At 34.8% G+C, this 27225-nt stretch overlaps 2 protein-coding genes across 4 annotated transcripts in view; one reads left to right on the top strand and one right to left on the bottom strand.

Moving 5' to 3' along the window:
• Positions 1 to 176: 176 nt before the first annotated feature.
• LOC110454726 (probable serine/threonine-protein kinase pXi) lies at positions 177 to 19678 on the bottom strand. Of its 2 annotated transcripts, none has more exons than XM_021504411.1 (14): positions 19560 to 19678; positions 18206 to 18466; positions 17307 to 17407; positions 16892 to 16988; positions 16572 to 16679; positions 15611 to 15730; positions 14360 to 15376; positions 13250 to 13319; positions 12821 to 12879; positions 8333 to 8439; positions 7959 to 8044; positions 7700 to 7760; positions 5952 to 6036; positions 177 to 3240 (listed from the first exon to the last, which is right to left on the bottom strand). In XM_021504411.1, the coding sequence occupies exons 1-14, from the start codon at positions 19653 to 19655 to the stop codon at positions 3139 to 3141; spliced, it is 2370 nt and encodes a 789-aa protein (XP_021360086.1). In that variant the 5' UTR covers positions 19656 to 19678; the 3' UTR covers positions 177 to 3138. The 2 variants fall into 2 exon arrangements, with proteins under 2 accessions (XP_021360086.1, XP_021360079.1); XM_021504404.1 differs by having other exon boundaries at positions 8333 to 8487.
• Positions 19679 to 19805: 127 nt separating this feature from the next.
• Positions 19806 to 27225, top strand: part of LOC110454740 (sugar phosphate exchanger 3-like) — a 26061-nt gene continuing 18641 nt past the window's right edge. Inside the window, exons 1-10 of one of the 2 annotated variants that reach the window (XM_021504423.1) lie at positions 19806 to 20184; positions 20670 to 20793; positions 21196 to 21288; positions 21685 to 21716; positions 22428 to 22479; positions 23345 to 23490; positions 23926 to 24022; positions 24842 to 24926; positions 25289 to 25378; positions 26311 to 26349. In XM_021504423.1, coding sequence (XP_021360098.1) covers positions 20135 to 20184; positions 20670 to 20793; positions 21196 to 21288; positions 21685 to 21716; positions 22428 to 22479; positions 23345 to 23490; positions 23926 to 24022; positions 24842 to 24926; positions 25289 to 25378; positions 26311 to 26349 — 808 coding nt within the window. In that variant the 5' untranslated portion in view covers positions 19806 to 20134. The remainder of the gene's footprint in view (positions 20185 to 20669; positions 20794 to 21195; positions 21289 to 21684; positions 21717 to 22427; positions 22480 to 23344; positions 23491 to 23925; positions 24023 to 24841; positions 24927 to 25288; positions 25379 to 26310; positions 26350 to 27225) is intronic. The other variant, XM_021504432.1, reaches the window with a different exon arrangement.

Here is a 27225-nt window from a genome sequence, read left to right on the forward strand (position 1 = left end):
ACCCTTTTTGGCCCCGCCCCTCAGGCCCCTGGGGGCTTAGGACTAAACCGGCAACTATTTTTGTTGACCTTTGTCCATGGAAGGTCCCTGCAAAATTTCATTGAAATTGGTTCAGGGGTTTTGGAGAAGAAGTCGAAAATGTAAATTGTTTACGGACGCACGACGGACGACGACGGACAAAAGGCGATCGCAATAGGTCACTTGAGACTTTGTCTCAGGTGACCTAAAAAAAAAAAAAAAAGTAAATATACACTGGCCCTTGGAAAACCAATTACATCTAGAAACTCATTATACCTTATATTCATCAATCATTCAGACGCTATACACTTTTACTCATTTAAACATGAAATACAATAATACATTTATTTATTCATAACAAACTTTAATATTCAATATTTCGGAATGCTTGAGACAACAACCTGACTATCATTTAATTATTAGGTATACTTGAGCATGTTATGTCTGTTATATTGTAGACATTAGGTTATTTATTAAGTACTTGTACCAGTTACCTAGTATTAAGAAAACCACTTGTCAATGGCACAAGTTTTATAGCAACACGGAAGTCAGCACCATCGTCGTTCTTTATCTAAGTGTCATACCCTGTTAATATAAACCAGTAAATATAAGCCATTTTAATAGGTGAAAATTATTTAAACCAAACTGCTGACAAGGTTTTTCACCAGAACGAATTAAGTTTACATTTAGAAATTAACCCTGGCCTTTTTTATCTGAAATTTTTGTTTTTATTAAGATCAAATAGTTATTCACAATTTCCACAGTGAACTACAATACTTTCCTATATTTGAGGGGAGACACCATGAAATGTGAAACATGTATCCCTAAGGAGCCTCTCATTAAGTCTAACCGGTGTCAGTTGTGGTTTCACTATTAAGTTTGGGTTGGTGTCTGTTTATTTCCTTTTTCTAAATAACAAATTCAAATACTAACAAAAAAAGAAAAACAAGTACATAACTTGCTTTGACGTCAAAATCATAACTCTTAGTAAAAACATTGTAAGGATTTTAAGAAAGGCCTATTAGCCACATCATTAAATAAGAGCAGCAATCCTGTGGTACATATCGTGATATCTCATTTCAAATATAATTAAATGGATTGAATGTTCAATGATACGCCATGCTAATCCTCGAATCCGACTAGACTAGTTATCTGAATCTGATTAGCCATAGATATACAGGATGCATACACAATGACAGCAGGAAAAAGTCATAAATAAATTTATAAGGCCATAATTAAATGTATATATTCATATTTATTTCAGGTAGTCTGGCCTACCCTGGATGTTCCTGGCGACCCTAGAAATTTGATCACGTTCTTGTATCTAGAATTAATTTATTAGCGAGGTAATGCTCACAACCACTCATTAAATCGTACAAATTTCCTGTTCTGGGAGTCAGATTCTATCATTGACAAATTAATAGGCATTGTAGTTTATTGAACACATTGAAAAATTTGGTAATAAGTATGCTATTTATCCATAAAAATATAATAAAAATGGAACTAAATCATTTGCCCACCGACTTCCTTATTTTTTCAGTAATGTTACCCGAATCACATATTTTCTCGCCTTAGCAATTGATTGGATTAAATATTACCTATTCATATTCTTAAATATTTATGACAAAATTAACTGTACATCACTTGCGTGCTTCTAATTAACAAACGTCTTAAAACATTGTGTAATAATACTTATTTTAATCAGTTTGAATTAGCAATTTATTATCCTTACAATTTAACTGCAAAATATGTATTTATGGATCCTGGAGATGTTAATGAGTTAAAATGGGGAAAAAAAGAAATTGGGGGGAAAAATGACTGCAACTACATGTTGAAGATTAATGCGAAAACCTGAATAAGTAAAAAAATATATACTTTACTTAACAAGCAATATAAATGGTTTGATAATCTGATTTATGATGAACTTCAACATTTTATGTTATAATACTATTTTAAACCATTGTTACAAGCTTATCACATGTTGATTTAGAATGAACTTATTTTGAGACATTTTCGTGATACATCACTTTTGGCTTCCATGTTCTGTGGAATGAATACTTCTGTATCAAAATAAACCACTCGCTGTAACATTTAAGAAATTTGTAGAATAGTTTAAATCATGCTTAATGACAGAAAAAAAAGAAACAAAGTTACAATACAAAAAAAACCCATTGCCATGGAATACTTGGAGACATCGACAAACAGGCACTCTCGAGTAAAATAACGGCAGAAAATGCATCAACAAGTACTAGTAATCACCCTGGAGTAACATTTTGACGGAAATGGCATCAACAAATATGCACCCTGGAGTAACATTCTGATAGAAATTGCATCAACAAATAGGCCCCTGGAGTAACATTCTGATAGAAATAGCATCAACAAATAGGCCCCTGGAGTAACATTCTGATAGAAATAGCATCAACAAATAGGCACCTGGAGTAACATTCTGACAGAAATGGCATCAACGAATAGGCACCCTGGAGTAAATCACTATTAAGAATGTGTGCCTGACACATGTGTAACATCAAAATTTATTATAAGATTGGGAACATATCACAACCTGGATTCCACAGCGAACAAAGAATTGATCACTGCTTTCAAACATTCACTATTTACATGTACTAGGTTGGGATAAGTTCAAAGTACCCGTCCCTTTTCTAAAAATGAAAAATATTTCATTTACATGTAATCAAGAAAGTATACATAATCTTAAAACTTCACACGTTTTACTTCAGTATAATGCTGCATCTCATGTCCGAATTTTAACGTTTGTGAAGTGTTTAGGTGTTTATCCTTTCCATCTATCCAATCTATCCATCTATATTAGTCAAAACATTCAGAGTTATGGAATGTAGTCAACTTAGATTAAACGGATCCAGTTAAACTGTTTCATGCTTAAAATACCTTTGTGCTGCATTAAACCTTGTACCAAACATATGTTTAGTGCATATTATTTTTCTATTTTCACCATCTAAACAAAGAATAGAGTATTTTTTCACAGTGTATATATGCTTATGTATATCATTTTAATGTACAGCGTTTTAATGTACAGCATTTTACTTCAAAACTTCAGTGTTTTCGAAATACTGAAAAGATATAACACCACATTTCTAGGCAGTATCAATATGAAGCTAATGAATTTAATTCGAACATCCTCAGAAAGAACAGGTGCATTTTGTATTCCTCGTATTTTCTGGGGCCAATCAAATCTTGCAGCACCACCTACAATATACAAACCAACATAGAAATATGATATATGTCATGAGATAGACTCGCTATAACCTCTACAAATTTGTGAAAATAACAATAATGGGGGGGGGGGCTACATATAACCCAATGAAAACAATAATAGCAGTGTTACAATTACTGTAATAACAAGCCATTCGGATCGATGTCTCGCCTGTGCCCCACTTTAACCGTTTTGCACATGTCAAGTTTGATTGGTCTAGCATTTATAGACAAGAGGCCCAATGGGCCTGCATCGCTCACCTGTTATTAATCTAACCCTTGTAATCTTAAGATTTCATAAGAACCTATTAAAAGATTTAGACATATGACACCTCTGACCTTGATTATTGAACAAGGACATTAGGTTGAAAGTGGATCAAGGTCATTCATTTGAACTAACATTGTAGTCCATCCCAGCATGCTACAGGCCCAATATCAGTACTCTGGGTCTTTTGGTAATTGAGAAGAAGTTGTTTGAAGAGTTTAACATATTTGACCCCTGTGACCTTGGAAGTGGATCAAGATCATTTATTCGAACAAACTTGGTAGCCCTTGATCCCAGCATGCTACTTGTCATGAGATAGACTCGCTATAACCTCTACAAATTTGTGAAAATAACATGAGGGGGGGGGGGGGCTACATATAACCCAATGAAAACAATAATAGCAGTGTTACAATTTCTGTAATAACAAGCCATTCGGATCGATGTATCGCCTGTGCCCCACTTTAACCGGTTTGCACATGTCAAGTTTGATTGGTCTAGCATTTATAGACAAGAGGCCCAATGGGCCTCCATCGCTCACCTGTTATTAATCTAACACTTGTAATCTTAAGATTTCATAAGAACATATTAAAAGATTTAAACATATGACGCCTCTGACCTTGATTATTGAACAAGGACATTAGGTTGAAAGTGGATCAAGGTCATTCATTTGAACTAACATTGTAGTCCATCCCAGCATGCTACAGGCCCAATATCAGTACTCTGGGTCTTTTGGTAATTGAGAAGAAGTTGTTTGAAGAGTTTAACATATTTGACCCCTGTGACCTTGGAAGTGGATCAAGATCATTTATTCGAACAAACTTGGTAGCCCTTGATGCCAGCATGCTACTGGCCAAATATCATCTTACTAGGTCTTTTGGTTATTGAGAAGAAGTTGTTTGAAGATACAAACCAACATAGAAATATGTTATATGTCATAAGATAGACTCGCTATAACCTCTACAAATTTGTGAAAATAACATGAGGGGGGGGGGGGGCTACATATAACCCAATGAAAACAATAATAGCAGTGTTACAATTACTGTAGTAACAAGCCATTCGGATCGATGTCTCGCCTGGGCCCCACTTTAACCGTTTTGCACATGTCAAGTTTGATTGGTCTAGCATTTATAGCCACGAGGCCAAATGGGCCTGCATCGCTCACCTGTTATTAATCTAACACTTGTAATCTTAAGATTTCATAAGAACCTAATAAAAGATTTAAACCTATGACCCCTCTGACCTTGATTATTTAACAAGGACATTAGGTTGAAAGTGGATCAAGGTCATTCATTTGAACTAACATTGTAGTCCATCCCAGCATGCTACAGGCCCAATTTCAGTACCCTGGCCCTTTTGCTTATTGAAAAGAAGTCGCTTGAAGATTTTACGACATTTGACCCTGTGACCTTGAAAGTTGGTCAAGGTCATTTATTTGAACAAAATTGGTAGCCCTTCATCCCGGCATGCTACAGGCCCAATATCAGTACCCTGGGACTTTTGGTTATTGAGAAGAAGTTGTTTAAAGCAAAAAGTTGACGCCGGACGGACGCCGGACGGACGGACGACGGACCCCGCACCATAACATAAGCTCACTTGCCCTTCGGGCAGGTGAGCTAAAAATTGCTTAAATGCAAAAACTTCATGTTGATGGAAATGCTGACAAAAGTCAATGGACCATGAAAGGTAGGCCACATCCAGCATTTGATGCATGGGTTGAGATGTAGTACCTAAAATGCATCTTTGGTCCGAGTTTGGTTGGTCTTGCACTTATTCTTTCAGTGAAGCTAACTTAATCACAAAACTTAATGTTGACGCCTGAAAAACAACACCTTAGTCTCGCTTCCACTACTTCTTGGCAGCACGAGACAAAAATGATAATTAGCAAATTGGGGGAAACATTTACCTCCATGATAACGATCATTAGCAGCAGATTTGAGGGGGGAGGAGCTTAGCTACATTAATAATCAATCAATCCCATGAAAACATCAATGAGCAGCAGATAGGGGTGGTATTTCATGACAAAATTGAAGGCTCTGTCAAATAAGTGTGTGCCACCTTGTGGTTAATACAAGTAGACTAGTTTGACCCTTTGATGTACATCAAAAGAATCCTGCCTTAGCATAACAGTATAATTGACCAGCTTTGTAGTTTGATGTCGCTCCTCTGCATTCTTTAAAGGTACAGGTATCAGCCTAGTAATTGGTCAGGTTATTTACCTGAGAACAATCTAGTAGCTAGCCGCATGCCTTCCATTCTGCTATGACATATTCCAGTGGTGAAGAGAGCGTAAGTGAGCGTAAGTGAGCGTAGCCCCTGGGATATTGAGGATGCTGATACACTTACCAGCAAAAACCTCTCACGAACAAAAGTATGAGCAACAACAGGAGAATAGAGCAAAATAATTATATGTAGGCTAATGGTAACGGAGTTAAACCTTTACCTGTAGAATGTTATCATCCTGAATACTTGTCATGAGATCAATACATTTCTCCAGCATTTCCTTCCCAAGGTCATTTGTGATTTCCCTAGAAAAAGAGATATTGTTTTAATAGAATATTGCAAATATATACAAATGCATTTTTCAGAAAAACTTTAATCCATCAGTATACGTTTCTTTCGTTACTATCATTACAGTTGCCTACATGTGAAGCTACACAAAGCTTACAATGACAACACTGCAGAGTAATGTGGTGGAATACTGTGATATCATTCATATTGTGACATTATGTAACGTTACTGATTACCAGCGGAATTGATCAACCTTTTTTTCCATTTGTAAGTTAAGAATGATAAGTCTTTAGCTAGTAACAGTCTGTAGATAGTATCGTACAGAAAGAACCATCAGTCTATAGCTGATAAAGTGTGTTAGGAACCATCAGTCTTTAGCTGATATAGTGTGTTGGGAACCATCAGTCTATAGCTGATATAGTGTGTTAGGAACCATCAGTCTTTAGCTGATATAGTGTGTTAGAAACCATTAGTGTTTAGCTGATATAGTGTGTTAGGAACCATCAGTCTATAGCTGATATAGTGTGTTAGGAACCATCAGTCTATAGCTGATATAGTGTGTTAGGAACCATCAGTCTATAGCTGATATAGTGTGTTAGGAACCATCAGTCTATAGCTGATATAGTGTGTTAGGAACCATCAGTCTATAGCTGATATAGTGTGTTAGGAACCATCAGTCTATAGCTGATATAGTGTGTTAGGAACCATCAGTCTATAGCTGATATAGTGTGTTAGGAACCATCAGTCTATAGCTGATATAGTGTGTTAGGAACCATCAGTCTATAGCTGATATAGTGTGTTAGGAACCATCAGTCTATAGCTGATATAGTGTGTTAGGAACCATCAGTCTATAGCTGATATAGTGTGTTAGGAACCATCAGTCTTTAGCTGATATAGTGTGTTAGAAACCATCAGTCTATAGCTGATATAGTGTGTTAGGAACCATCAGTCTATAACTGATATAGTGTGTTAGAAACCATCAGTCTATAGCTGATATAGTGTGTTATGAACCATCAGTCTTTAGCTGATATAGTGTGTTAGGAACCATCAGTCTATAGCTGACATAGTGTGTTAGGAACCGTCTGTCTATAGCTGATATAGTGTGTTAGGAACCGTCTGTCTATACTTGATATAGTGTGTACGGAACCGTCTGTCTTTAGCTGATATAGTGTGTTAGGAACAATCAGTCTATAGCTGATATAGTGTTTTAGGAACCATCAGTCTATAGCTGATATAGTGTGTTAGGAACCATCAGTCTATAGCTGATATAGTGTGTTAGGAAGCATCAGTCTATAGCTGATAGAGTGTGTTGGGAACCATCTGTCTTTAGCTGATATAGTGTGTTGAAATTGCAAGTTAAGGTCCATCAGTCTAAAGCTGAAATTACAGGTTAAGATCCATCAGTCTACAGCTGAAATTACAGGTTAAGATCCTTGAGTCTACAGCTGATATAAGTTAAGAACCAACAGTCTTTACAAAGAATTTGAACAATAAGTGTAAGACATCACCTGGCAAACATATAATTTATTCATTTATCAAACCAATCCAATTTCAACCATCCCCCAGATCTACAACTGGATAGTGACTGTGTATGTAATTTAAACCAGAAGACTGGCTTTCCTATGTCAAAATCTAAGAACATTTTGGAGTCAGAATCACACAGGGTACCCCACTACCTACCTTCGTAGAAGTGCTGCTTGGTCATCACAGATGCCCTTGTTTTCAGGCACACTCATTATGGCTAGAGAACAGAAAATTACATCATGAAAAATGACAAACAAAACTAAATATCCTGAATTACCTTCAGAAACTTTACAAACTAGCTAATGATTCCAAATTGAAGAAAAATTGTTTATGTTGGTGACAATATATACGATGTATAGATATGAAATTGACAAACAGAACTTCCTCCAAGAGTGAAGAATGAAATGACATTTACCCAGAATGCCTCTGATAGAATCTGTTGTCTTTCTTCTGTCAAATGGAATGTAACCTGTACCACGAGCTGAACGTGCATGTTTTGGTCTAAAACAGATAAAAATATACAAGGTACATAAATTTGTTCCTGGTTATTTCAAAACAAGTAATTGATATGAACATTTCAATAATTCAAATGTATAAAAACATTAACTGTTTAATTGTCTACATTTTATAATCATTTATTTATTACACAACAAAAAGTTGATAACAGGGGGGGGGGGGGACACAACATAAATTAGAAATACACATGTACATGTATATGGTCTATTGATACAGATTGTATAAGAAAAACAAAAGGACAAAATGATCAATAATGTACTATAATTAGATTACCTCATTCTCACTGGCTCCTCCTCCTCCTCTTCCTCCATCTTCTCTTTGGGAACCATATTAGCCGCTGGGACGTCATCTCCCTCTTTGACATTCCTGTAGGTGGCTTTCTGAGCATGTGTGTACAAGGTCACAAGGTCAACAGGGGCTGTATATTTCTATCCAAGGTCGAATCAAATATACAAAATTCTCTGTTCAAGGTCATAGGATCAACAGCCATTTGCATGCTTATTTCTAATGGAATGGAATCTCTTTCATACAGAAACTTTTGGTTTGTCCAAGTATTATTAAAGTAGGAACCAAAGTCTCCATATGGGTCAGAGATTTTATTTTTCACTGTACTGTGTTTATTGTAATAGGCATCCCCTTTCATAGAAAGTGCCCCCTCCCCCCAGAATGGCCCTATTTTTCATGTGAAATGAAAAATGAAGAAAAACAAACTGGGGGTTGGGGGTGGGGGTAATAAAGAGGTAACATTCACCCCCACTTAATCAAGTATAGAACTCAATGTTACTACACCATGGTGAAGATATAAAGTAAATCTGCTGATGGGTCCTTGAGATATATTGTATGCATTGCAAGCTTTTAACTTCACAAGAGATCAAGTGTGAATTTTGACCTTTAAACTCTAAAACTGGTAATTGACAGATGCAAATTAATTACCACCAAAATGTAATCAAGTGTAGAATTTGATGTAAATTTACATCACAGTGTAAATATGAACTTAATCTGTTGAGGTATTAGTGAGGCATTTTGTACACAAGTAGTTTACTATGGATGCAACGATTCATGGGCAGAGGGATGCAATGATAAGATAATTCATGAGCAGAGTGATGCAATGATATTGATAAGATGATTCATGGGCAGAGGGATGCAATGATATTTATAAGATGATTCATGGGCAGAGGGACACAATGATAAGATGATTCATGGACAGAGGGATGCAATGATAAGATCATTCATGGGCAGAGGGATACAATGATAAGATGATTCATGGACAGAGGGATGCAATGATAAGATGATTCTTGGGCAAAAGGATGCAATGATAAGATGATTCACGGGCAGAGGGACACAATGATAAGATGATTCCTGGGCAGAGGGATGCAATGATAAGATGATTCATGGGCAGAGGGATGCAATGATATTTATAAGATGATTCATGGACAGAGGGATGCAATGATATTTATAAGATGATTCATGGGCAGAGGGATGCAATGATAAGATGATTCTTGGGCAAAAGGATGCAATGATAAGATGATTCACGGGCAGAGGGACACAATGATAAGATGATTCCTGGGCAGAGGGATGCAATGATAAGATGATTCATGGGCAGAGGGATGCAATGATATTTATAAGATGATTCATGGGCAGAGGGACACAATGATAAGATGATTCATGGACAGAGGGATGCAATGATAAGATGATTCATGGGCAGAGGGACACAATGATAAGATGATTCCTGGGCAGAGGGATGCAATGATAAGATGATTCCTGGGCAGAGGGATACAATGATAAGATGAATTCCAATTAACCCTACCCACCCTTAACTACGTCAGGGTGGTAGAGAAAATGTAGACTGTCCCTTTCCTCCCATCATTTTTTAATATCTCTCCGTAAGAACAAGTAGTCACATTTCATTTGATATGACATCTTCATTTGTAAGGTGAAATAATCTATAAATCAGAAAATGTGTCTCTGATACTGGAAAGGATTTTTGTCATTTGAATTTTAGTAGAAAAGTGAAAATGTTCTCAAACAAGTTTATGCTTTAACTCACTTATAGAGTGTGCCCCTCCCCCCAGACCAAGTATGTTTTAAGGCTACTATTTTGTGCCTCCGGGCCTCATACCTCATAGGTCTTTATAAAGTTCCCTCAGACCATGAACATTTCTCTATGAATTTCTCCATGGCAAGTCCTCTAGACATGATTCCAGACCATGTTCACCTTTTTTACTATACACGCGGGGGTGTCTACCTGTTGGATGAATTGATAGGTGAAATACTAAGGTTTTGAGTGGTCGGGGATAAACCAGAGTTCGAGGAATATGGGTATTTGAGCAATGACTGTTTGAGTAATCAGAGGTTAATTTACAAAGAGTATATAAGAATACTGTCGGGACCAAGCAAGCTATTCGAGGAAAAGGGGGTATTTGAGTTATGCGAGTTCGAGTAAGTGGGGTTTCACTGTATGTTTAAACACAGTGGCAGCCTAATACAGCAAACACAGTAACTTTGTTTTTAACTTGCCTGATTGTTGCTACAATTACTGTAAAACATGGATCTTTTGGTATTCATGTTTAAAACACCTTGTTCATGGGGATTTCAATTCATGAAAGAAACAATATACCATGCATATCAAAGATAGAAAACCTCATCAGAATTATACAAAATCTAAATATAATAAACTAATTTCAATAGAATCCCCACTTGGATATAAAATGGTGATTACAGTACTAGTATTAAAACGGTTATTGACCAAATGATTTATTATGTTTGAGTGTTCAGTATACTATCTCATTTTTTATCTTGATTGCTTACACATCAATCTTGTGAGATAGAAGGAAGTGGCCAGGATTTATAATCTACCATAATTTTATGGGCATTGCTGGCACAATTGAAACTGTATACCATTTTGGAATCAATGTCAAATAACCACTGATTTAAAAAAAAAAAATCTTTTTGCAAACATTTCATTACAATACCTACTTTAATTTATAAGCCAGCAGAGGGCATTTTTCAATGGTAAATAACTATAGTCTGAAGGTAATATGCAAGAAATTAGAGTACAGAGAATAAGTCAGTTACATATTAAGTATCCAGTGTGTATATATGAATATAAAACGTTAATTGACCATAAACAATGCAAGTACCCATGCCAGTGTGTAGCTGACCATATACAATTATCCAGTATTTCGTTGACCATATACAAGTACCCAGTGTGTAACTGACCATATACAAGTAACCAGTGTGTAGCTGACCATATACAAGTACCCAGTGTTTAGCTCACCATATACAAGTACCCAGTGTGTAGCTTACCATTTACAAGTACCCAATGTGTAGCTGACCATATACAAGTACCCAGTGTGTAGCTCACCATATACAAGTACCCAGTGTTTAGCTGCCCATATACAATAATCCAGTGTGTAGCTGACCATATACAAGTACCCAGTGTGTAACTGACCATATACAAGTAACCAGTGTGTAGCTGACCATATACAAGTACCCAGTGTTTAGCTCACCATATACAAGTACCTAGTGTTTAGCTCACCATATACAATTATCCAGTGTGTAGCTCATCATATCCAAGTACCCAGTGTGTAGCTCACCATATACAAGTACCCAGTGTGTAGCTCACAATATACAAGTACCTAGTGTGTAGCTCACTATATACAAGTACCCAGTGTGTAGTTGACCATATACAAGTACCCAGTGTGTAGCTCACCATATACAAGTACCTAGTGTGTAGCTCACCATATACAAGTCCCTAGTGTGTAGCTGACCATATACAAGTACCCAGTGTGAAGCTCACCATAAACAAGTACCCAGTGTGTAGCTGACCATATACAAGTACCCAGTGTGTAGCTCACCATATACAAGTCTCTAGTGTGTAGCTGACCATATACAAGTACCCAGTGTGAAGCTCACCATAAACAAGTACCCAGTGTATAGCTGACCATATACAAGTACCCAGTGTGTAGCTGACCATATACAAGTACCCAGTGTGGAGCTCACCATATACAAGTCTCTAGTGTGTAGCTGACCATATACAAGTACCCAGTGTGTAGCTCACCATATACAAGTACCCAGTGTGTAGCTCAACATATACAATTATCCAGTGTGTAGCTGACCATATACAATTACCCAGTGTGTAGCTGACCATATACAATTACCCAGTGTTTAGCTGACCATATACAATTACCCAGTGTTTAGCTGACCATATACAATTATCCAGTGTTCGGCTGATCATGAACAAGTAGCCAGTGTGAAACTGACCATATAAAATTACCCAGTGTGTAGCTGACCATATACAATTATCCAATGTGTAGCTCACGATATACAAGTACCTAGCATTTAGCTGATCATGAACAAGTAGCCAGTGTGAAACTGACCATATACAATTACCCAGTGTTTAGCTGACCATATACAATTACCCAGTGTTTAGCTGACCATATACAATTACCCAGTGTTTCGTTGACCATATACAATTATCAAGTGTTTAGCTGACCATATACAAGTATTATGTTTAGTTGTTATTATTAAGTGTTTAGTTGAAATATACGGTGTTTTGGTTGACCATATACCATTAGCTAGTATTTAGTTGACTAAAAGCTATCGCAGACAGTATCTCAAAGGAGAGATAGTGAATATATTCACTTGAAATGATAATATGTGTTTGGATTTTTTTCAAAGTATTTACAGACTTGGCCTTGATGTCCTGTTAAATAACATAAATGCTTAGTTTTAATAAAAGCGAAACAGTACTCGACATACCTCTGAGTCAGCAAAAGTCAAACTACCAACAGGGGAGGTTGTTTCACTTTTCTTCCTTTCTGTCAATAGGCAAACAAAGACAACACAATTAAAATGAGTGAAAAGGGGAAGAAAAATGTAAATAAAATTTGTAACAAAATATAAAAACAAAATATACCAAAAATATTGCTCTACTTCTGTTTGAGTATCACTGTTGAAAGAACAGAAAAAAACCCAGAAAATTGTTTATAAAGGTCATAAGCATAGAAACACTTTTAAAGTATCAAGATCATAAAGACAAAATCAGTTTGTTTAAAGGTCACAAATTTAATTTAAGATCAATTAATCAAGTTTGAAATATTAATAGAGACTTTGTTTTTAATCTCTTAATCACATGCCTATATCATAAAGATTTGTTATTTATGTTTATATTTTTTTTAAACAGCTCACCTGCTTTCCTGGCAAGAAAATTAACTCTCTTTTTCTTCTTCTTACCTCCATCAGGACTGGATGAGTCTGTCTATTATAATAAACAGGAATAAGTTGAAAACCACAAATATGGAATATTCACAGAACCATAAGTTCTCAACATTTTACAATTTTAGAAATCAAAATCATGTAATTATGATAATATATTGATCTATACATTATACATACAAGTGTATGTAGTGTTATGAAAACATTGACTCATTTACCCCTGAAGACACATTTGAACTCTTCCCATTAAAATGTTCATACATTGTATGTAGATTGTTCTTCTAATTAGGAGTTGATTTCATTTTATTACATGTAACAGAAATGGTTATATCCACTTAGTACCATACAAAAAAAAGTATTACAGTACCATTAGGTATTAAATGTTTCAGAACTTTAAATCTATAATTTAAGGATATATATTTGTCGTAAAAATAGCTCCACAGAGCTAATGTTCAATGTTATGCCATATACGACACTAAATAAAGCTTCTTGTATCTTCTTTTATATATATTCATTATGTATTCATTAGCTTCAAATGATAACTGTATGGGTCCTTATTGTACCAAACAGTAACATTACAGGTTAGCGTAATGGTTTATAAGAGGTGTCGGCAATAACATCTCAATACCAATATATTGCAATATTTGTCTAGCAATATATATACTGCAACATGATTTTGAAATGGCAATTAATGTATTGCAATAATTTTTCAACTACCTTTAGAGGATTTGAATAACCTTACAGAAATAAAACTAAGATTGAATTAATTTTGTCCAAAATCTGCTTGCTTGGCAAGATATAACTTTAGAAAAAAACTGTTAAAAAATTACGAATGAATCTTGCTAAACTGATTTTCTGTTTTTGTATTTTCTATACAATATTCTTTTCAAATACAATGAATTTCTAGGAAAACAATATAATGTGATATCTTTGCAACATTCCCTAAATACTGTTATATCTGGCCAAATGAATAATGCTTGCAATACCCAACACTAACAGTAAGTGTTTTGGTTTATAGTATGATACACAGTAGCATCACTGGTACATGAAGTTAAATAACAAAAGCTTTAAATAATCATGTACCTGCACGGGTGCTGCTTCTGTTTCACCAAAACCATCAAAAGGGGTAAGGTTTTTCTTCAGTCCCTCCACCATAGTTCTGGCCGCTGCTATTGGGTTTCTGGAAATATCTACAGTACCTTCCAGACTTGCTAACACTGAGCTTTCAACGCCTTGCAGTGTATTGCCACCAGGTCCCTGTTCTTCTATTAAATCTTTTGACACCATGTTTATTTTCAGAGATGATAATGAATCAGGACTTGTGTGTAAAAGAGTTTCCAGCTCTGTCGCTACCATTGATGATAAACTTTCCGAGGCATCATAGTATTCTTCAGAATCATTACTTAAGAACGTCCTTAGTGTGTCACTTTCTGAGCGTGCTGTAACAAATGTATCGCCATAATCGTTGCTTTCGTCGACTCCTAGAGTTTCACCATAATCTCCTGTACCTGTGTACGTATTATTTACTCTCATTGTGTCATCGTAATCACCCGTACCTGTGTAAGTATTATTTACTCTCATTGTGTCATCATTAGTACTTCTAATTGTCTGGTTGACTCGCATTGTGTCATCGTTATTACTTCTATATGTCTGGTTGACTCTCATTGTGTCATCGCTATTACCTTTATATGTCCGGTTGACTCTCATTGTGTCAATTTCATCACCTGAACCGGTGTACGTCCGATTAACCCTCATGGTTTCATCGTTTTCTTCACATTCATTAACTCTCATTGTGTCGTCATAAAACCCGCTACCATTGCTTCGCATGGTTTCACCATAATCCTGAGTCCTTTCTTCACCTTTCCTGCTGAGAGTGACCTGAGTTAGTTTATTGATTACATGGCTGAGTACTTCCTGTTCGTGTTTGTCAATTTCCATTCGTATGCCTTTCCAAGACATTGACCTTCGAAGGTCGGTTTTGGCAAATTTTCCTTCAGCAACATCCCTCCTCCGCCGTAATCGAGCTGATTTGTTTGGTTTTCCTTTGGTCTCCATTTCAGACAAGACTAACACATCTTGTATTTTCCAATTTGAAGCTTCCTTAGATTAGAAAATGATAAAAAAAAACTTATCTAATGATGAATTTTGAAGGACTGTTAGCTTTAAAATTCATTAATTCATATTTTGTGAAATTAGTTTTATTTTAAAACATCTGAAATATTCAAGTGTTATCTTATTATTTATTATATTGGAATATGTATACAATTAGTTTCAAAATTGTATCAGTTTTTAGACTATTCTATTAAGATGAACATGCTATGTGGGCACTGGTACCTGCAGAAGACTGTGCTGTAACAACTTGGTGGCACTTGGGCGTTGTTTGGGCTCTGTCCTCATCATGGAGAACACCAGGTCCTTCAGTGATGCAGTGTAACCATCAGGAAACTCTGGTAACTACAAACAACACCTTTTATTTAATAAAAAAATCCACTGCTGAGATAAATACCAACCTCTTGCTATGAGTACCTTACATCAAAGAGATTTTACAAGTTTCTGTGGTATTTATATTTTTGATTTTGAAATTAACTGTTGAGTGAAATTCACCATCAGCATGCATATGTATTTTACAAATTTTAAGGAACCATTTCTGGGCAAATATTTTTTTTCAAACTTCTGCCATTTTATTAAAATGGCAGTCAGTAATGACATTTTACTACAATATCAGTAAAAAATAAAAATTATACCGATTATAAATGGAACACACATTTCTCTCTATTTTTTATAATTCAATACTTCCCATCCAAAAACCAATGACCTACTTATACATGCAGTAGATTAAAAGTACTGAAACAATTACTTTATCTAAACAATGTATCAGTATTCCCTCTCACCTTTCTATACAATGTATCAATATTCATTAAAGATCTCACCTTTCTATACAATGTATCTATACTATTGTATTTGCTAAAGATTCTTTCTATACCATGCATCCATTCAAATGTATTTGCTAAAGATATCACCTTTCTGTACAATGCATATGTAATACAATGTACCAATGTTCATCATGATCTCACCTTTCTATACAATGTATAAATTCAAATGTATTTGTTAAATATCCATTCTATACAATGCACATGTAATACAATGTACCCATATTCATCCTGATTTCACTTTTTCATACAACTGATTTGATAAAGATCCTTTCTATACAATGTATCAATACAATTGTATCTGCTAAAGAACTCACCTTCCTATACAATGTAATACAATGTATCAATATTCATCATAATCTCACCTTTCCATTCTGGATATTTTGTACATTTTGAAACAAAACAGGACTATTGAAGGCTCTTCGTAATGCCACCATTTCAAAGGCACAGCATCCGAAACTCCAAACATCAGCCTAAAACAAGAATCATTAACTTTGAGATAAATTTGACTTATTCTCTCTATTTGCTTGTTTTTCCAATATCACTTTATTGTATCTTAGATTTTAAAGAAATGCCAATAATTTGAAGACCATTCTATTACAAAGTTCTTGATATTGATCAGTTTAATGAACAATTTAAATGAATGGAGTATTCCAATATAAATCTAATATAGTTAATCCAATACCTTATGGTTGTATGGCTTATGCTGAAACTGTTCCGGACTCATGTAGGTCAGAGTTCCCACAAATGTCATAGCCTTTGCTTTCTCACCATCTAAAACCCTGAAAGTCAGCAAAAACGTCATGGTTACCGTCACAGGGAGCTATACACATCTCAAATCTAAACTCAAAAACCTTAACCACAATATCAATCAGAATACAAACACCTGAAGTGTGTATTTTAAATGGATTTCATTAATTGCAATGTCAGAAGATGTATTCTTATAGTTTCATGCATGATGTGTGAATGTGCAAAGAAACTGCTTGTTACATCCTTATCTGAGTGATTCTATTAAATTCAAAAGCTTTTAATTTAACTAATGCTGTTTAAATCCTTGTCAGATATATTTTATTAATGTTTCAAAAGCTTTTTGAACTCACTTTGCAATGCCCAGATCTCCAACTTTGATATTCAAACTGTCTGTCAAGAACAGATTTTTGGTCTTTAAATCCCTGTGCAAAATATTTTGCTCATGGATGTACTGCAATGAAAAGCATACAACACTAACACAGACCATCACTTTAGTGCACTATATACATGTTTTATGAAACAATGTACCATACTAACACGAACCATTATAAAACTCACATTTAGAAAAAGACAAAATCACTTATCAGAAAGTATGCAAAAAATATATACATTAAGTCATATAGATTAGTGATGATTACCGTATTCAAAAGAAATATTCACCAAGGAGGTTCATCCCATGAAAACTGTAACTGTTTATCAAATAGTCTTTGTCTAGATGTTGTATCTCCCAATTTACTAAAGTTTTCTCTAAAATCAATACACTTAATTATCCATCTGTAGATTCTTTCTGCATTTCCTCATCTCTTTGTGATTGTTTTAAAAATTGTCACAATATATAAAAAAAAAAAATCAAGACCTTAATTTTTAGAGTAAACTCTTGGTAATGTATGTTTTTTATGTTACTGATGGTTCATCATTTCCATAATGAGTTACCGGTAAAAAAGAATCATAGTAGAATTCGTTAAAAGTAAAAAAAATAACCACATAGACTTGACAAGGAAATATTACCGTAATTCAATCCTGAATGTAGCGTCCTGTGATGTTATCATCACTACAGTACACGGTCAAATAAAACGTGTAGATATAAGGAAGAAATTTTACATTGACAGTTAAAGCAACATATATATATGCATCATAGATTCACATTTGAATTCAAAATATTTCCTCTTGTGAATTGTTTTTATACATGTACTATAGCTAGCTAGATCAGAGAACAATAATTTTCTTCACACGAGGTGATCACACAGACCTGCAGCCCTAAAACGACCTGGTAAATCCACAGAGCGATGTGTTGCTCTGCAAGTTGTCTCCCCTTCCTTTCTCGTAAGTAATCCTCCAGGTCTCCCCCCTCACAGAACTCTGTAACAATGTTGAGAGTATCCTCATCTTCAAATGACTCTATGTACTTCAGCACATTGCCATGGTTAAGTTTGGACAAAATTTCTGCTTCCTTTCTTGCTTGTATACATTCTTCTTCATTACCGTTAAAGTCAATCCTTTTAAGTGCGTACTGCAAAAGAATTGAATGTTTATATATTGTTCATATTAGAGTTAACATAGATTCTCAGCACTTCATATTATAATGTATCACAATGATGAAAAACTCCCATTTGTTCTAGTGAATTTTTGCTCAGTTTTATGGCAGAATACAGACTGTTTCCTCAAAAATAATGCTATATTTTCCCCAATTCATAAAGGAAGAGGCTGTTGTAAAATTTAGTTTAACAAAAACACTGTGTTCGTCATTTTCCTAGTCAAGAATAATTATATACCAAACTGAAACAGTGCTCTCACTAAGTTTAGAAACAGGTGGTTGTCTTTAAAAAGTAGCATGAACATGTATATAAGTTGAATGTGCATATGCAATAATGTTGACACATACATGTATAGGTTCATTACAATAATGGAATTATGACAAACAAATATTTCGAACATGATTAACAAAAAGAAAACAGCAGGCTACTTTTGCTGGCAACTGGATTTTCATAAGAACATATGATCAAAGAAATATATAACCATTTTTCTTTTATTCACAAGATCATTTCTGCTAGTACAGGGATTCAATTAAACCCTGGAATGTGTCATTAAGAACAGATAGCTATATAGTAGTAAACCAACTCTTGTACATGTGCTACCATAGTATTAATGTTTTCAATGTTTATTTCACAATTTCTTACTCTTTATATATACAGAATGATGTAGACACCGGTTACCTGTTCCCTAAAGTAGTTTTTGTAAGAATAAATAACTTCATTATCAAGGTCAGGTTGTGGGACATTCAACCTTAATATTTATTCTTTCATTAGAAATCAAGAAAACATTTGTAGTCATGAATGGTATTATATATGAGTCATTATCACTGTGGACGACGATTAAAAAACACACAACTTTGATTAAACTAGTCCTGCTAAAATGAAAAAAAAATATCTACATTTAGTGTCGTGTCATGAAATACGAGACCATTAAATTTAAACAAATCGAAAGTTGAAGTTATATCGAAGTAAGCATATCATCGTCAAATCACTTTCAATACCTGTTGTGTTCAACGTGATACAAAATATCAGGGTTCAGAAACGCTTGCGTGAAGTTGTAAAAGTAATTACCCGTTCACCGTTTAGTTCATTCCTTATGAGAAATACAGATCCATATGCTCCTTTCCCGAGCGATCTTTCATACTGTATAACACCTTCGTCCTCCATTTTCCTCCATATTAACCCGGAAGGTGATATTTAAGAAAACCCGCCTGAGGCCCTTTTGTTGTTTTGTTATGACATGTCACATTTCATTTCCAATCTGTAAACATCCCGTCTGGGAACGACGTCACGGAACTGCTTGGGAAATGGCATTTTGAGCAAGCCTCTCACTTACACAGATGTCGATGTTTTGATGACAATCATGTGATAATTAACCGACACTATTGTTAGCAATACAATGGTTAAAATGAGCTCGATGTATTGTCTATACCGCCACAAGAAGGAAGAAAAAGGATGAGAAGATGTTAAGACATCGTCGTGTTCACTCATCTACCTATATTTCGCCGTAGATGAGCTAAATCGTGTATGGTTTGGCATCACGTTAACTTAAAGCTCACACTCACTGGCACAGATTTTAGTGGCTGGTCGACTGATCCGGGAGCTTGGGTATATAGTCGCTCCGTTAAAGGACCTCGGAAATCACAATGGCGTACACATTTTACCATGCAGTCACTTTTGTTCTCACATTTATGAGGTATGACAAGTTAAAACAACAGCAAACTACACCATATTCGCATGTTTATTTCAAACAAGTGTAATGAATTCATTCTTTCGACTTTATTCGCCTGATGGAGTTAATATGTAGTGGTGATATTTTAATCTGCAAACGTGATATATGTTTCTATATAAATATGTGGAAATGATATTGAATGTTAACGTTGATTGTAGCAATTTTAATGAACTTTTGCACAAATAATAAAATAGATGACTTTTAAAATATGACAAATCAAATATTGTCATAAACGCCTGATACTGCATACTTGGTTTATGGAATGTCATTTTCATCTATAAGTGGTTAAATCCTGAAAAGCGCATATTTATTTTTAAAAAACAATTGTAACACATGTACAAAACTAATTATATGACTGTGAAATCCTAGTATAAATTATACAAGTTAATATAAGTGTCATGTAGAACTACATAGACTTTTCATTTCATTTAATCAACATTTTTTTTCAGTTATGCATTTTTCCATGCAACCAGAAAGACTTTCAGCAATGTGAAGACAACAGTATCGGAGGAATGGACTCCGTCATTTTACAACGAGACACAGTGTAACAATGAAACATGTCAACCATATGATGTAAGATCTATGTAATGTAGAATGTTTTATCGCTGTGAATAAATGTATGCTTCAAGCTTACATAAAAATCAAAATTAACTTTCCTCTAATCAATTTGGTACAACTCATTCTTGAATAAGTTTAAGCTTTGCTATTTCAATTTCTATGAAATAGTTTGTGCCAGTACATTACAGTTACTTTTGCAAAGTAGAAATCTTGAGGTTTTTTTGGAATGTTTTATTTTTGAAAAACCAATCGATAGAGAAGCGAAATGTGTATTATTTGTTCAATCCAGTCATGAACATGTGTTCAATATAAAATCAATTTGATCAAACTCATGCTATGTATTTTCAATACCTGCATACAGTTATTGTTAGTATCGTCAGTACTTTATATATTTTCATGTGATATTGTCTCTTTCAGTTATGGAACTCTCATCATCTATTTCAAAAGCGAGGAGAAGATACAGAATTTCTGGGAGTTTTAGATGCAGCTTTCATGATCTCCTATGCTGTTGTATGTCATTTATACCATTATTTTGTAAATAATAATTTTTCCAGAAAATATGTTCACACCAAATGAGTAGTCTTAAATTTAATATTTCAAATGACAAACATATAAAATAATATAAAATTTGTTTTCAAATGTTCATGTTTAAAGGTATGCACAAATTGTCTATTTGTGATTGTAAATTAGTCCTTGTTTTTATATGAATTTTAACTAATTTCCCTTCATTTCCAAGTGTTTTTTTTATATTCAAACAAGAAAAACAAACTTTTGTGAATTTGGAACACACTGCAATCCAACTTCAGTTATAATAGTAATTAGCGTACAGTAGCTATACACATACACTAGATGCAAAGAGGAAAATGGCTGACTCTCTTGTATCATCTTGATCTCATTCTGTTTTAGGGGCTGTATATCAGTGGAATGCTTGGAGACAGGTAGGTATCTTGAAAGCTATATAATCAGTATATCATAATAGTTTTGATGGAAAATATTTTGCAATTCTAGCCAAATCAAGCATTAATTGTAAACCGCTACATACAGAATATCACATATGAAAGTAAATAATAATTGAGCTTTAATACAAACAAACAAGTTTGATTTTAAACTTCATCAGTATTGTTCATAGTTTGAATCAATTACTGCAACTTTATTTTACTTAATAGGGTTAAATGAAAAAAAACACTGCACTATTATAATGTTCCAAATCGATAGGCGACAATGGAAGGGAGCTAATTTGAGTTTTGAAATTCTGGTTTCGCATCTACATGTATTCATACTGAACACTGATATTGTTGTATTTTATGCGATTCATATACAAAAGTCAATGTAGTTTTTATCTTGTGAGCTAATGTTGAATAGTACATGTACTTTTAAACTGTATAACTGATATGTAGTTGTACACTATACTTAATGCTGCTGTAAATTGCCTTCAAACAGTTTCATTTACACTGTATTAGTAATGCACTATATGAAAGATGGATCTTTTTGTTATATCAGTTTTTGTTTTGCAATATTGGAACTTGTTTCAATCTGTAATTAAAGTTAAGAGTTTGGTAAATGTTTTATGTCAATTTTCGGATATACTGTATATATATCTTGCATGAGTGATTTTCTGTACATATTATTATATTATTATTATTTTCAAGGTTCAATTTGAGATTGGTGCTGTCCTTTGGAATGTGTTCATCTGCAGTTTGTGTAAGTTTTATTTTCAAAATGGCATATCTCTAGCCCTTCCACCACTGTAGACCATAATGGACTCATCCATAACAATGCATGGTAGAGTCTACTAAAGTTACAAAGGGTTGAAAGGGTTAAAACTGTGCCAGTTCAAAATGGCTAAGCAGATTTAAATTTGTACATGTATTGAGAATGTTTAGGCAAAGGGTACTCAACATTGTATGAAGGAGTTTTAAATTGATTTGGTCTGGAGTAAATTTTGAGCGAGAAAACTCAACATTGCAAAGGGTTTGGAACTCTTGGGGATTAATCAAGGAACCCCACATTAAAAATAGATGTAAACATTTATAAGACTACTCCTTTCCATTGTATGGATAAAGGCATTCAAATTTATTTTAGATCATCTTTAGCAGAAGAAAACTCAGTGTTGTATAAAGAAAAGGGTTTGTCCCATTGAGTGTCAAAGGGGTGGAGCTCAATGAGGGAAATAAAGGGAAGTCTTAAAAACGTACTCTTTCTGTAAGGTAAAGGAATCTTAACCTATTATGGTCTGGAGTACCTTTTACCAAAGGGACAACATTTTTATTAACAGATGGTTGGGCTCCCTTAGGGAATGGGGGTGGGAAATAAAGGTAAAATTTAAAAACCCTTCTCCTTCAAGACAGGTTTAATTTAAGTGGATTTATTCATTATTTGTTATTGAGCATTTTTGGACCAGTTCTATAACTAGAGGGCTTGATGAACCTCGGCAGCAGAGAGACAGGTCCCAATATGGGAAATAGATATCAGTAATTTTCAACAATCTGACTCTTATATATATCTGATGTACGAAGATTAAATTAAGTGGTACATGTGTGTTAATTTGATGTTTTTCCTCTGTCAGGTCTTTATCTTTGGATGTTTGTTTGAGTGGATACATTTCTACAACAAGTACATGTATGTGTTGATATGGATCCTGAATGGCCTACTACAGTCCACAGGGTGGCCTACCGTAGTCGCTGTCATGGGCAACTGGTTTGGAAGGTCAAGGTTAGTGTCAAAAGATTATTACTGTTGTTAAAATCCATATCAATTTAAGGTTATATTAATCCTAGAGTAAATAAATTTAAAAATTTTGCTTATACTAAAATATTAGATTATATTATGGAGGCACGGTAATCTAGTGGTGGGACGCCGGGCTCATGACCGAAGGGTTGCGCTTGTTCCAGTCTACTCAGCTGTAAATGAGTACATGGTTGGGCAGTGCTAGAATTGTAGAATGCTAGCTGAGTGCCGAAATGGCAGCATCGGCTGTATGCTCACCAGGGAGTTGAGAAAGATATTGGCTGGTTGCAAAGGCCCTATAACCACGGATAATAATTTGCGAACTGCTTTGAGACGACCTACAAACTAGGTTGTGATAAAGTGGTATATAAGAATCCAAACTATTATTATTATTAAAAATAATCTATCTTGTGTTGACAGTCGAGGGTTCGTGCTTGGTCTGTGGAGTGCCTGTGCCTCTGTTGGTAACATCATCGGTGCTCTCATGGTTTCTTCCGTGTTGGACTACGGGTATGATGTAAGTCAATTTATTCATCCATGGTGTTTTAAATTAAGCTTCCTTATATCTATCATGGTTTTCTCCTTTTTTTTTCATCATGAAAAAAACCTAACACAGGATGAAAAAATAACAATATGTGATTGTATTGTATGGATATATAACAAATTAAAGATTATATACAATATGTGTTTAGATTGTACCAATACATCAGTTAGGTCTTCCTCGATATCCCGGTGTTACGCTCGCTTTCGCTCTCTGCACCCCTGGAATATGTCATAGCAAAATTGAAGGCTTGGTGTGCACCACCTTGTTGATTAGACAAGAAGACTATTTCAATCCTTTGATGTACATCAGAAGAATCTCGCGGTCATGTAGCGGTAAAAATTGACAGGCTTTGAAGTCGGGCGTCTCTCCTTTGTAATCTTCAAAGGACAGGTATCAGCCTAGCGACTGGTGATTTTTTATTACCTGAGACCAATCGAACAGCTATCTTCGTGCCTTCAATTTGCTATGACATATTCCAAGGGTGTAGAGACAGAAAGTGAGCGTAACTCCTGGAAATTGAGAATGCAGTTAAGTAAACAAGCTGTATAATAAATAAAAAATAAATTATGTGTTTCCTAGATGTTTAAGGTGTCAGTCTGTAAATGATGAGCTATTTAACATTGAAATGTGAGGGAAACCAATTTGTTTTGGATGATTATGAATAAAATTGCCCAAATATTTTATCTTATGTCTTAATTTATTGACATGTATATTTTATTTTATATTATCTATATTTTATCTTATATATAATCTACAATATGACATTGTTTTGGTTTTCTCTTCTTCTTTCAGTATGCGTTCCTTGTTCCGTCCTCATTCTTATTTGCTGGGGGAATCCTCAACTTCTTTGCCTTAGTGCCCTCCCCAAAAGATGTTGGTGAGTTATCGCACCGTATAATTTAAGTTTATGATTATTTTTCTCCTTCAAAGTTGCTCAATGTCAAACAAATTATGGATTTCAGTTGCTGTAGTTTCATTTCAAATTTTTTATATGAATCAGGTCATTTGTTGTTGAGAAACAGGTATTCCGTCTTTTCGTATTGCAGAGTTATCTGCTCTTGTGAGCAGGTATTCTGCTCACAAGAAAAGAAAACTCTGCAATATGCAAAAACGGAATTCTTTGGAGCAAAAGTCAAAAGGAATCTTTACAAAACGTCTTTTGGAATGCAATATTTTTATTAAAATGTTTTTTTAAAAAAAATGAGTTTTTTCTGTAATTACCTTTTACCTATTGCACAGGCTTACCAGTGGCTGATGAAGACAAAGAAAAACATACTGAGGATGATTATGATAGCACCGTCAGTGTCAATAACGGCCAGATGGAATCAGGTAAGTTGTAGAAAGATGTAGAGAAAGTGACAACGCCTAGGTAGAAAGATGTACAACACTGTCAGAGAAAATGACAACGCCTAGGGAGAAAGATGTACAACACTGTCAGATAAAGTGACAACGCCTAGGTAGAAAGATGTACAACACTGTCAGAGAAAATGACAACGCCTAGGTGCAGAGAAGTGGGGCCATATAGTATGAGTGAAATGTTTTTAACCTTATTTGGTTGGAGGATCCCTGGGTCTATTGGCTTTCACAGAGGGCCGGGGCCCAGTATGAGGACTTGTTGTAAATATTTAATATTATTAAATTGACTATTAATTATTCTTCAACTTTATTAACTGACTAATTCTTCAGTTCAAGTGAATGATTTTAACCCGATTTACTGTCATAGATCTCTTGACCAAGGGAACACAATAATATACATGTTTAATAATTCCTTTATATTCCTCCTTCAACATATTCCGAAGTTTCTTTTATAACACAGAAGTTTGACTCGAGTCATCATCTGGTAGCAGTGTGTGGTTTTGTACGTTTACATGTACATAGACCTTTTAGCAGTTTAACCAGTAATGTACTATAGTTTCCAGTTAAAAGTTGAAACATAGATACTCAGATGTCTGCGTTTCTCAATATTAACCTAACTTTGCATACTTTTTCCTGCATAGATAACAATAGATAGATATATAATCAAAATTGGAATGATAATGATTTTTGATACTAAATCAACTTTAATTATTAGAGCTAACAGATCAGTACCTTACCTTTTACTCACCTGTGGCTAGTCACATTGATAGATTGTTTTATCTCTCAGACATTTGTAACGGACACCTGATTTCTACTTTCACTGACAAATATATTCAGTAGCTCTTTACCACAGATAAGATGTGTATCATATAGATATGTAAAGCAAAGGTTTTAACTGCTTTCAGGCATCACGAGTTTGCATGAATTCCAAACCGAGTCTGAAGGTACTTGTTACTCCTTGTTACGACATGTCATATATTATTATGAACGGATCTCAGCTGTTTAACCCTAAACCTGCTTCCGATTTCAATTGCACTTGTTAAATTAATTTCAAAGTTTGCTTGCATGTTTTGAAGTTAATATACAGTTTGGATTCAGATCGCATAACAATAAAAACATACTTAGCTTAAGAATGAAAATTTTCTAAATTAAACTTCTTAATTAATTATAGTATGCATGATATTTGTTAAAAGCCTGGTTGTCTTGCATATTAAAAGACATATTTCCAAAATATCTTTAGAAGGTCAATATCGTTGTGTTGCTTGTTGGCACATTAAAATCCTTCAGTTAATCATCCTATTAACATTTGGGCCCTGGTGATCTGTAGAAATCATTATGCCATAATACCATGGATATGATGGAGCATCATAACTTTTAATACGTAGTTTTGAGATGAAAACTTAACTCAAGTATTATGCATGTGTTATTTCACCTGTTGTAAGCCTCTATGTTTGCATGACTCCCAAGTGGTCCTGGTACATCGACCAATGACAAGCTAAAGGATGCTTGACCTCTATGATCTATAATTGTGTTGGTGTACCAGTGCTTTAAGTGTTTCTCTTATCTGTCCCTAATGATGGAACTTCTTGGTGAGAGGGTAGTCTTGAAGTTGATGACATCACGCGTACGCTTGCATCAAGGACGGCGCTTGTTGCAGCACATCCTAATCATGTTAAGGACTTTCTATTCCCTTTGTTATGATTCCGTCTATCCACTCCCACAGCGATATCAAATCAACAAGATCCACTCCCTCAGCCATATCAAATCAACAAGATCCACTCCCTCAGCCATATCAAATCAACAAGATCCACTCCCACAGC

The sequence above is a fragment of the Mizuhopecten yessoensis genome, unplaced genomic scaffold (genome assembly GCF_002113885.1).
Source record: "Mizuhopecten yessoensis strain PY_sf001 unplaced genomic scaffold, ASM211388v2 scaffold917, whole genome shotgun sequence".
NCBI classification, from domain to species: Eukaryota; Metazoa; Mollusca; class Bivalvia; order Pectinida; family Pectinidae; genus Mizuhopecten; species Mizuhopecten yessoensis.